At 41.4% G+C, this 12025-nt stretch overlaps 1 protein-coding gene and 1 pseudogene across 6 annotated transcripts in view; one reads left to right on the forward strand and one right to left on the reverse strand.

Annotated features, from left to right (window-relative positions):
* Specc1l (sperm antigen with calponin homology and coiled-coil domains 1-like) overlaps positions 1-12025 on the forward strand; it is a 100364-nt gene that overhangs the window by 62410 nt on the left and 25929 nt on the right. For all 6 annotated transcript variants that reach the window (XM_017314127.1, NM_153406.3, XM_006514252.4 and 3 more), the window contains 2 exons: positions 2325-2481; positions 5413-5515. In XM_017314127.1, coding sequence (XP_017169616.1) covers positions 2325-2481; positions 5413-5515 — 260 coding nt within the window. The remainder of the gene's footprint in view (positions 1-2324; positions 2482-5412; positions 5516-12025) is intronic.
* On the reverse strand, positions 8368-8589 carry Gm46234 (annotated as a pseudogene).

The raw sequence follows: 12025 nt of genomic DNA on the forward strand, positions 1-12025 counted from the left end.
GTCCTCTCACCCTCGCTTCCCGAGGACTGCAGACAAGGGTTGGCGTAACTCACATAAAATGTTGTCTCATCTTTAAGACATACAATGCACTTGAAAAAACAAAAAATAGCCATAAAATTATGCTTAAAAACATGTAAATACGGCACTCTACAGTCATTTAATATGAGAGAGCATCTGTGCCTTCATGTGGCTAATGCTGCGTGTTTCTCCTGATTTCATCCAGATCTTGTTAGCCAGCCCGGCCTGGGTGTGGCAGCACAGACCTGTGTTCGTGTGCAGAGGCTGAGGCAGAAACACTTTGGAGTTCCAGGACGGTTTATATCCAGTGTCAGCCTTGCAGAATTAACGATGGTTGACTTGATACCTTTTCCTTTCTGTGTCCTGGTGTGTGTTTGAAGCTGCATCCAGCTCTGTAGAGATGCCCCTTTCCTTCCTCCTCCCTTTCAGCAGTGCTTGCTGCACTTGGAGGGGTGTGTTTTCTTTAGTTGTGGGACTGGGCAGGGCTGGGTAGATGCGCATACTGCTTTGGTTTTGAGTTGTGTTTGGGTAGTCCTCACTGTGTACCAGGTAGACACTGTGAATGTTACATATTAATAAGGCACTTGTTCACCTAAGATTTGATATGCTCTGTATTTCCACTACCAATCTTTCACAGATTTTAGACTCTTTACTTTTTTATGATAATGTCTCATTCAGTAGTCCAGGCTAACCTCATGTTCATAGTAGGCCTCCTGCCTCAGTTTGAAAGTACAGGAATTGTGGACATAAATCACTGCTGCCAGCTGCATGGGTGTTCTGAGTGAAAACTAACCCAGTCATGAGTGGGTTCAAGGAGTAGCTCTTCCTCTCACAGGAGTCTTTAGGAGTCTTGAGAAGAAATTCTCAAGCTCACACTAAAACAATTTAAAGCATGTATATTACTCTATACTTTTAAAACATATGCAGTTGTAATTGTCAACATATATACTACATTTAAAAAATTATTTGACAAAGCATTTCTTTTCTCTAACAAAACAATCTAGGTGTCAAAAATAAAATAACTCTTGTCTTAGTCAGGGTTTCTATTCCTGCACAAACATCATGACCAAGAATCAAGTTGGGGAGGAAAGGGTTTATTCGGCTTACACTTCCATGCTGCTGTTCATCACCAAAGGAAGTCAGGACTGGAACTCAAGCAGGTCAGAAAGCAGGAGCTGATGCAGAAGCCATGGAGGGATGTTCCTTACTGGCTTGCTTCCCCTGGCTTGCTCAGCCTGCTCTCTTATAGAACCAAGACTACCAGCCCAGAGATGGCACCACCCACAAGGGGCCTTTCCCCCTTGATCACTAATTGAGAAAATGCCTTACAGCTCAATCTCATGGAGGCATTTCCTCAACTGAAGCTCCTTTCTCTGTGATAACCGCAACTTGTGTCAAGTTGACACAAAACCAGCCAGTACAACTCTCAATCTAAGACATTTTATCCCTAGAATTTTCAAACCTGCTTTAATTGAAATAGATTTTCTACTATGAATTCAGATTATAATTTCTTCTCCTTCAACTTTTCCAGACTCTCCCCACTTCCCCACCCTCCCAAATTCACACTCTTTTTTTTCTGTCTCATTAGAGAACAAACAGGCACTACAACTACTACTGTAAAACAAAGCTAGCTGGAATAGAACAAAACAAATATGGAAGGGGGAGAAGAGCCAAGAAACATATAAACACATGTAGGATCTGAGACACACAAATTCTTATACACAGAAATCTTTCCTTAAAAAAGAATATGCATTGTATTTGTTCATAGTACTTGGTACCATGTCACATAGGACTTTTGTACAAGTATAAAAAGTTGATCATATCTCCATCTTCTTCCCACCCCTTTCTTCACTTCTCTGTGTTCCCCTACACAGTTGCTTTTTCATATGTATTTACATGATTTTATGACCTGTATAGCATCCAGGAGCCACAAGTGAGAGGAAACATATTTGTCTTTGTGAGATTGACTGAGTTCGTGTAAACAGTATAAAATATTGGGAGATGGTCTCATTAGAGTGCACGTCCCTTTCCCTACAGTGATGAAAGTTTGTTCTTTTTGGCATGGAGAAAAAAATCCACTGTGTGCACATGCACAGTTGCTTTGTCCCATCCTCTGTTGTGAATCCTAGCTTGCTTCCATGACTCAGCTCTTGTGAATAGTGCTGCAGTCCACATTGAGGAACCAGTTCCTCTATGATGCCTTGATTTGGATAGATGGGAGTTCTAATTTTAGTTTTGGGTGAAACCTCCATAGTGAGTTGCACAGCAGTTGGACTAGTTTATATTCCACGACGACTTTCTCACAGTGTCTCGACGGAGTAGTGAAGAAATGAAACGGGACATCTCTGCATCTGAGGGCGCGTCACCAGCCTCTCTCATGGCTATGGGCACCACGTCACCACAGCTCTCCCTCTCTTCCTCTCCCACTGCATCTGTCACTCCAAGCACCCGGAGCCGAATAAGGTAGGAAACATGTTCTGTGTACTGTCCCTAGCCTTTGAGAGTGAAGGGCCTGCTTACAAGTCAGTGCTGACTGTCCCCCTTTCTCTTTTCCTGTTACTCAGTGTTGACTTTTGTTTTGTTTGAAACTAGAAATGGCTCAGTAAGTGTAGATGAGACATCTTAAGTCTGAAAACTCAAGTGCATGCCTTTTGAGTAGCAACATTAAAGCTTGAACATTTCAGACTTTGTGTTTTCAAATTAGAGATATTCTACTGGTAAATTCTATGCAGATACTTCAAGATCAGGTACTTGCTTTTGGGGAGAGTGTTGCTCAGCAACACACACACACAGTTTAGATGGGAAAAAAAATCAGGAATTTATCATACATTGTAGGAATGAGGAAAAACTTTTGACAGGTAAAAGATTAAGAATAGGAGGACTAGAAAGGGTTTCAGAAACGTCACTGCATGTTAATTTCTAGGTTTTAAGGATAAAGTGTAGCACTTGACCATTCAAACTCAAATTATGAACTTTAAAAAAAGATTATTGCAGAGACAGGATCTTACTGCCTTGAACTTTAGATTCTTCTACCTTAGCTTCCCAGGTATTGAGATTATAGGTTTACATCACATGCCTGTTATATGAACATACTTTTCGTTATATTTGTTTATTTTTTAATTGTCTTTATTTTCATTTTATGTGTATGTTTTTCCTAAATGTATATCTGTGAACCATGTGCATGCAGTGCTCCCAGAAACCAGAAGAGGGCATTGGATTCCCTGGGCTATTGAGTGGTTGGTGAGAATCAATCCAACTTGGGTCCTTGGGAAGAACAGCTGATGCTCTTAACCTCTGAGCCATCCCTCCAGCTCCATGAGCTAACTTTTAAAGCTGTACCTCTTGTGTGACCAACCTCTGAGGAGTGTATACCCATACACTCATTTATGTAGTGAGTATGTAGCAGTACATTTTATGCATAAATAGACAGTGCAGGGCCACAGCAGCTTGGCCATTTTGCCATGCCAAAGACTTGCTAGGCGCAGTGGACCACATATGTACTCTTAGGACTCAGGAAGATGAGGCAGAAAGGTGAACTCAGGAGTTTGAGCCCAGCCTGGGACACAGTGAGCTTTTATCTTAAAAACTCAGGGTATACAGTTTAGCACATACTTAATATTTTTTTAGAAGTGATATATGGGTTTTTGTTTTGTTTTGTTTTGTTTTGGCAATGGTGGAGATTGAACCTAGGCATAGTCTAGGCTGGCTGGCTTCCTTCCCCCAACCCCTTTGTGATGTTTGAATATGCTTGGCCCAGGGAGTGGCACTGTTAGGAGGTGTGGTCTTGTTGGAAGTGGTGTGTCACTGTGGGGGTGGGCTTTGAGACCCTCCTCCTGACTGCCTGGAAGTCAGTCTTCTCTCAGTTTTCTGTGGAGCAAGATGTACAACTCTCAGCTCCTTCTCCAGCTCCAGGCCTGCCTGGTTGCTTTTTTGCTCCCACCATGATGGTAATGGACTGAACCTCAGAATTTACAAGCCAGCCTCAGTTAAATGTCCTTTACAAGAATTGTCGTGGCCATGGTATCTCTTCACAGTAATAGAAATCTTAACTAATATGCTATATATTTATCTATTTTGAGGCAAGGAACTTTCACCAAAGCCTAGACAGGTCTTGAACTTGAAGTCTTCCTGCTCTCACCTCAGAAATGATGGGGAATGGTGGGATTACAGGCCTGCCCCCCCCAGGCTAGTCTGGTGGGAATGGTGGGATTACAGGCCTGCCCCCCCCCAGGCTAGTCTGGTGGGAATGGTGGGATTACAGGCCTGCCTCCCCCCCCAGGCTAGTCTGGTGGGAATGGTGGGATTACAGGCCTGCCCCCCCCCCCAGGCTAGTCTGGTGGGAATGGTGGGATTACAGGCCTGCCCCCCCCAGGCTAGTCTGGTGGGAATGGTGGGATTACAGGCCTGCCTCCCCCCCCAGGCTAGTCTGGTGGGAATGGTGGGATTACAGGCCTGCCCCCCCCCCCCCCCGGGCTAGTCTTGGGCTTGTAATAGTTTTGCTTTTGGTGTGTTGTTGCTGTTGTTGTTTTGAGACAGGGTCTCATGAATTTTATATGTACTAGGGTAGTGTAGAACTTTACAGAACTCTCCTACCTCTGCCTTCTGCGTGCCTTCACATATAGTATAATATGTGTTTTAAGTGTTTATTGCTGTCTCTTTTTTCCTCTGTATCTTAAAACATAAAGTAAAATTATTTTTACTATATGATATTTTATGTATGGATATTTTGCCTGAATATATATCTATGCACTGCATGCACATGTGGTATCTACAGAGGCTAGAGGAAGGTGTTGGGTTCCCTGGAACTGGAGTTACAGACCATTATGAGCTGCCATGCCAGTGCTCAGCATTGAACCTGGGTCCTCTGGAAGAGCAGTGTGTGCTCCTAACCACTGAGCCATCTCCAGCCCTATTGTCATGTCTTCTCTGTCTCATTTGCCTAATTTTGGGCTCTTCAACTCACAAAACCCTGTCCTTTATAGTTACAGCGAATAATGTTGAAATTGATTAAGGACATAAGGAGATGAAAGGGTAGAAATAAACTAAAGCATGTTGTAGAGTTAAGCAGGGTATTGAATAAAAGGCCCAGAGCAGTTTATATGTTGCCATATTGTGTTGAGCACCCTGGAGTACAGCCTATTACTCAAGAGTGCTCTCGTACAGAATGTTGCCATGTGGATGAGCAGTAGAGTTCAACCGTTAGCCTTGACAGCTGTAGGTCTATGGGACCACAGACTGAAGACTGACAGTGACATTAAATAAAAAGCTGTGTCATAGAATAAAATGGCCAAAGTTTTGTGCATTTTTCTGTTTAATTAAAATGCAGAGAAGTGCTTGTGATCTTATCATAGGACTCAAATATTTCAACTTGGGTTCCTTATTTTCACAAATTAGGGAAGAAAGGAAAGACCCCCTCTCAGCATTGGCAAGAGAATATGGAGGCTCCAAGAGGAACGCCTTGTTGAAGTGGTGTCAGAAGAAAACAGAAGGCTATCAGGTAAGCGAGGGGTTCTCTCATTCCACGGAAGCAGTAACTGCACAAGTGCCACCTACCCCGACTGACTGTGTACCTTACATTCACATGGTTCTATTTGGTTGGTTGTTTTCAAGACGGGCTTTCTCTGTATCCCTGGCTGTCCTAGAGCACACTTGTAGACTAGGCTAGCCTTTAACTCAAAGATCCGCCTGTCTCTACCTCCTGAGGGCTTAATCTAAAGGCTTGTGCCACTACCGCCTGGCTAAAATGATTTTTATATTGAATTTTAGGAACACATTCTCAAGTTGATAGTGAACTTGGTTGAGTGTCCCTGGGACAAAATAAGTTTCTTGTGTTTGAAAAGTAACCAGTTTCCAGGTGCTTTTAATGAACACCTTTAAAAGTCTTGCTTATTTCATGTTTGTGAATGCGCCTGTGGAGGCCAGAGGGCCGCTTCAGACAGTGCCTTTCTCCTTCCACAGAAAGGTGCAGGGTTCTAGTTCACGCAGTCTGTCAGCTTGTGCTGCAGGCACCACACCCACTGAAGAATCTCAGCCTTTCCAGCTTAAGTGCTTCTGTGGAGATGACGTCTGGCTAAATACTGAAAACATACATGCTCCTCTTAAGAGAGTTCAATATTAGGTTCATCTCTGTTCTCACAGCCTTTGCCATTCCTGTTGGCATACCTGCCACTCCTTCCTCTGTCTTCCAGCATGTCACTCAGGATTTATTTTAGATGATGTTAAATATGACTGTAAAGATGATTTAATTCTACACAAGTTGAATGTATTTATTATCATCCTGCTAAAAAATGCAATTTATATTCCCGGTATCCTCACATAAGATTTGAGGTACAGAGATTTTTTCCAGATTGCAATAGATTTTCCTCAGAAATTTATAGAAGTACACAAGAAGGTGATCAGAGTTCTGTATTCCTGGGCTCATAACAACAAAATGGCCAAAAAAGTACTAACAAAAAGAAATACCAAAGTAGTAGAGGAAGCAGTGAACAAGGTCTATCATTAAGAGACTTCCTATGGACAAATGTGTACACGACCCAGGCAGTGATTGTCAGTTCATTTAGGATTAAAGACCCAAGTGTATGCAGATGTAAGGCGGCAGTAGTCACTGAGCATCGACTAGTGGGCTGCCTGTTCCTAGCTCTCATTAGCTAAGGTGGAGTTTAGAGTGAGGGTATAGGGACATGGGGAGCTATGCCTTGCCAGGCACAGTGTACTGTGTTATAACTGCTGTGAAATGATTTAGCAGTCCTCACAGAAATTCAGAATTACCATATGATCTGACAGTTAGATGTAAGCAGAAGAACTGAAAACAAGGATCTGAAGAGACAGCGTAGGCATTCTGGTCTCTATAGTAGCTTAATTCACCGTAGCCAAAAGGTGGAAAGTGGAGGTACACCAGGGACCACTGGCAAATAAGGGCATACAAAGATATTCTCAGTCCTTTGTATATAAGAAGGCTACTGATCTTTATGTGTTAATTTTGTATCTTGCTGCTTTGCTGAAAGTGTTTATCAACTGTAAAAGTGATCAATCTAAAACCTGGTGAAGTTTTTAGAGTTATTTATGGATAAAATCATATCATCTGCAAATAAAGGTGCTTATGCTACTTCCTTCCATTTGTCTCCTTTGGTCGCCTTCCATTGGAGTGGAGTGGAAGCGCCATTCAATTCTATTATGACTTCATGTACTAACGGGCATCCTTGTCTTGGTCACTAATGCACATCCTTGTCTTGGTCCTGATTTAAGTGGAAATGCTTGAGTTTCTCTCTGTCTAGGTTGATGGGCCATGGTCTTAGTGTAGAGTGTCTTTATTATCTTGAGGTGTATCCTTTGTGTCCTTGTAAAAATCTTGCCAGAACTGTTATCATGGAAGGACATTAGCTTTTGTCAAAGGCTTTTTCTCACCCCATGAAATGATCATGTGGGTTTTGTCTTTCAATGTATTTACATGGTTCATTACTTGATTATGGAGGAAATTGCATTTGATGTGTTCTTAAATCCAGATTGCAAGTATTATATTAAGAATTTTTGCATCTATGTTCATAAAGGAGGTTGATCTGTTGTTGTTGTTCTTGTTATTGGTGGGGTTTTTTGTGTGGTTTTGGGATCAGGGTAACTGTTGCCTTGTATGAAGGATTAGTAAGTGTTCTTCAGTTTCTAGTTTGTGGAGCAATTTTACAAGTATTGCCATTAATTCTTTTTTAAAGGTCATGTTGAATTCTGTGCTGAATCTGTCTGACTTTTCTGGGTTTTGTTTTTTGTTTCGTTTTGGTTTTTTTGTCATTGTTTGGTTGGAAGTCTTTTAATTATTGTTTTTGTTTCACTAGGGGTTATAGGTCTGTTTGAATTGCTTATTTGATCTTGATTAAATTTGGTAGATTGTATATATCATATTCATCTATTTCTTTTAGGCTTTCCAGTTCGGTAGAGATTGTTAAAGTTTATCCTTAGGAGTCTCTGAATTTCCTTAGTGTCTGTTGTAATGTGCCCCCTTTCATCTCTGATTTTATTAATTTGGATCTTTTGTCTCTTATTTAGTTTGGCTAAGTATTTATTTGTCAGTCTTTTTTTTTTTTTTCTCTAAGAACCACCTCTTTGTTTCCCTGATTCTTTGTATTTTGTTGTTTGTATTTCATTCAGCCCTTAGTTTGATTGTATCTTACCATCCACTCTTTTTGAGTCAGTCACCATTTATTGCAGGTTGGTTCTCAGTCAGGATTTAGAGATTTAGCCACAGCTGAATTCTTCCTGGGTCGGGGCTGGGTACCAACTATGCTCAGCTGTGCTCAGCTGTGCCTCCACACTGACCCTTTTCAGTGCTTCTTACTTTACTAATCATGTTTGAGTTCCTCATAAGAAAGCGGAAGCTGAAAACCACACAGGCTGCCAACACCATGTTAAACCCACAGCGCTGCCTTTCTGGACTTTGATGTACTTGTGATACTGGCTGTAACCTCTCTGAGAGGTTCCCATAATGCCACTGGGGCTGAAATTCCGCATCACTATCCAGTTTAGCAGCTCTCCAAGTTTAACCTCTGTGAGTTTCTCCTTCAGTGACACTAGTGACGCCATCATGCAGTCCTGGTGTCCCAACCAATGCGGATGCTGGAGACTGATTTCAAGTCCTCTGTAAGAACAGTACGTGCTATTGACTGCAGAGCCATCTATCCAGCCCTACCCATAATCTTTTTAAACTAAAAGACTGATCTGTTAGAGTTCTTAATGTGTCAGACACCATGTAAGAAGTGCCAGAATCCCTGTCCAGGCTGGCTGTGTGCATGTGTGACGTGTCTCCTTAGGCATCAGCAGTGGGTTCAGGCCTTTGGTCTCTGCTGCCTCACAAATCTCTGTTGAGAGAGGGCACGTTGTGACACTTGATTGTTGAGTGGAGAAGAAGCTGACGTGACACTTAGTATGCACTGTTCTCACAGACCCCTAAATGGACCATGGATGCTTTATGTCAAGGGAACTGTCTAATCAATGGAGAGAGATTCCATATCTTCTGTCATTAACTCTTTTAAGTGGCATCCTCAAATTACTGTGCTGATGACTGTAATCTTATTAACCATCCATTACAAAACAAGCCCCTGTGAATTCACCTTTTAGCTAACAAATACTTTTGTCTACTTTAAATCGTGCCCTGCCATGCATTAAAAACACTGTAGAGTGGCTAACTCTGGAGCATTAGTGTTGGAAGGTCCTAGATGCTCTGATTTATTGAGGGAGTAAAACCCCCTCAAAGATAACAAAGTGCCTCAGTTATATTGTGATTTCACAGGCGACTTCTAGATTTTTCAAGACCTACTTTAATAAGGCTTCTTAAACACTTCAACCTCCTTTATAGCCCACCCATCAAAGGTAGGGGAGTAAGATGGATAGTAGGAAGAGAGGGACATTATAGCCCACCAATCAAAGGTAGGGGAGTAAGATAGATAGTAGGAAGAGAGGGACATGGACCTGTTGAGAAGTAGTTCCTTGGGGCAATTCCAATCTTCATTGTCAGCAGTCCAGTTCACTCAGATCAGCAGGAGGGCTCGATCTCATGATTGGCATGAGAATGCTGACGCAGCAGGAAGCAGCGGGAACACCTCTAGAAGTAGTTTGGGTACATTTCTTAGCAAGCAGAGGTCAGCAAAGAAAGCAAGGCAAACCAATGCCAGAGCATTGCCCACTGTCTGTTGGGTTAGACTTTTAGTCTTTGCAAACATCCAGTGTCCTCTCAAGGGTCCACTCCAGTGAAAGATCTCATGCCCTTTCACCAGATAGCTTCCAGAAAAGCATCACATGACATAACGAGTCTCTAACCAAACCAGAAATTCCCATCAACAGACTCTTATTCTCTGCTCCTCAACTAGTTTTCGATCGGTGTTACTCATCATCTGCTGCATACATAAAGCTTCTTCGAGGCTTAAAAGCTGCACTAATCTATGGACATAATGCTAAGTCATTAGGAGTCAACCTAATACTATGTCAATTTAGCAGAATAGTAGTAGTAGGTTCTCCTCTAGGGCCCAAGACCTGTCTGGCCACAGGTTCTTGGCTGATAATAGTGCCAAGTATGGGTTTTATTTTGTAGAGTTGGTCTTCAGTTTGACCAGAAAGTGATTGGTTCTCCCATGGTATTTGTGACATTGTTGCATTAGTGGGCTTGTAGTGCACTACCAGGCCAGTAGTCATTTTAGCTCTCAGGGTTCACAGCTAAGTAAGCCTGGCTGCTTTTCTGTTCCAGTAGTATGTTTGTATAGCAACTTGCAGCACTGTAAAACCTAGACAGTAGTGATGAATCTTGCGGGTCAGTACCTGCTTGGTTTCTCTATGTTCTTATTGTTTCCTTCTTTTGTTTCTGTGTGACTTTCAGGTCTTCATTAGTGACCCCTTCCCATATTTCCTCCTCTACCCTGCGTTCCTGTCCCCTACCTCAGTTTAACACTTTGATCTTGTCTAACAATTTTTCAAAGCTTTTAGTAAAGAGGAATCCGAATTGCCCTATTTTCTTATGCCTTAATTAGCTTTGGCTGTCAACTTGTCACACCTTGAATTTAGTACTACATTTACCCCTATTTATTTATTTATTTATTTACTTACTTACTTAATTTTTGCTTGATGGCATCAGTAAGTAAGGTTTCCTTTTATTACTTCTTTGCTGAGGATTTCTTTAAAAACAAAAAAATCAAGAATGTGTCAGGTGTGGTGGTGCACGGCTTTAATCTCAGCTCTCACTTGGGAGGCAGAGGCAGGGGCATCTCTATGAATTTGTGGCTAGCCTGGTCTAAACAGTGAGATCCTATCCCAGAAAATGGGGAGGGATAGTTCAGTGTTTACTCTTCCAGAGGACCCAGGTTTGGTCTCTAGCACCTATGTGGCAGCTTTTAAGTGTCTATATCAAATGCCGCCTTCTGTCTTCTGTGGGCATGAATGTAGTGCACAGGCAGATATGCAGGCAAAAACCCCATGCATACAAAATAAAGAATAAATACCCCCTTTAAAAGAAAGAAAAGAAAAGAAAAGAAAAGAAAAGAAAAGAAAAGAAAAGAAAGAAAAGAAAGAAAGAAGCAAGCAAGCAAGCCAGGAATGAATATTGGGTTTTGTCCATTTTTTTTATCTGTAGTTGACCCTGTGGTTTTCCTTTTTGGCTTATTAATAGAATTACACTGAGTTTTGAATGTTAAATCATTTGTATACAAAGGACAAATTTCAGTGGTTAGTGGAGTTTCATATTTTCTCTTTATTGTTAGAACCTCTTGTTTCTAGTTGTTTCTTTATACTTTGTCAGATGGTATCAAGATATGCTGACTCCTAACTGGGCATGGTGGCGCACGCCTTTAATTCCAGCACTCGGGAGGCAGAGGCAGGCAGATTTCTGAGTTCGAGGCCAGCCTGGTCTACAGAGTGAGTTCCAGGACAGACAGGGCTACACAGAGAAGCCCTGTCTCGAAAAACAAAACAAAACAAACAAACAAAAGATATGTTGACTCCCTCAAATAAACTTTTAGGAATTACCTCTTGAGGTTTATGGAGAAATTTGTGTAAAACTGGCATTATGTTCTTTATATGTTTGATAGAATTTCCCAGAGAAGCTTGTGGACCTGGGGTTTTCTTTGTTGGGAAGTTTTTAACTACAAAATCTGACTTCTTTAACAGTCCAGACTGTTTATATCTCTGTCTGTGAGTGAACTTGGTTTGCATGTGTGCTTGTTTCATCTGAGTTGTTGGTGAGGTTTTCATGGTGTTATAGGATCCTCTGTATCTAATAGTGTGATTTATGTAGTGTCTTCTTTCCTCAGATAAATCTACCTAGAAGTTTGTCAAATTTATTTATCTTACCAAAGAATCAATGTTTGGTTTGGGGTTTTATATTCTTTGTTATTTTTCTTTTCTGTTTTATTGATCCCACTGCAATTGTTCTTTCTTTCTTATTACTTTAAGGGGGAACTGAGAAAGGCCCATTGTGTTTCAGTTTCTTATGTTGAAAGATGTTATCTTATTTATTTATTTATTATATTTAAGT

Source organism: Mus musculus, chromosome 10, assembly GCF_000001635.26.
Source record: "Mus musculus strain C57BL/6J chromosome 10, GRCm38.p6 C57BL/6J".
In the NCBI taxonomy this organism is placed as follows: domain Eukaryota; kingdom Metazoa; phylum Chordata; class Mammalia; order Rodentia; family Muridae; genus Mus; species Mus musculus.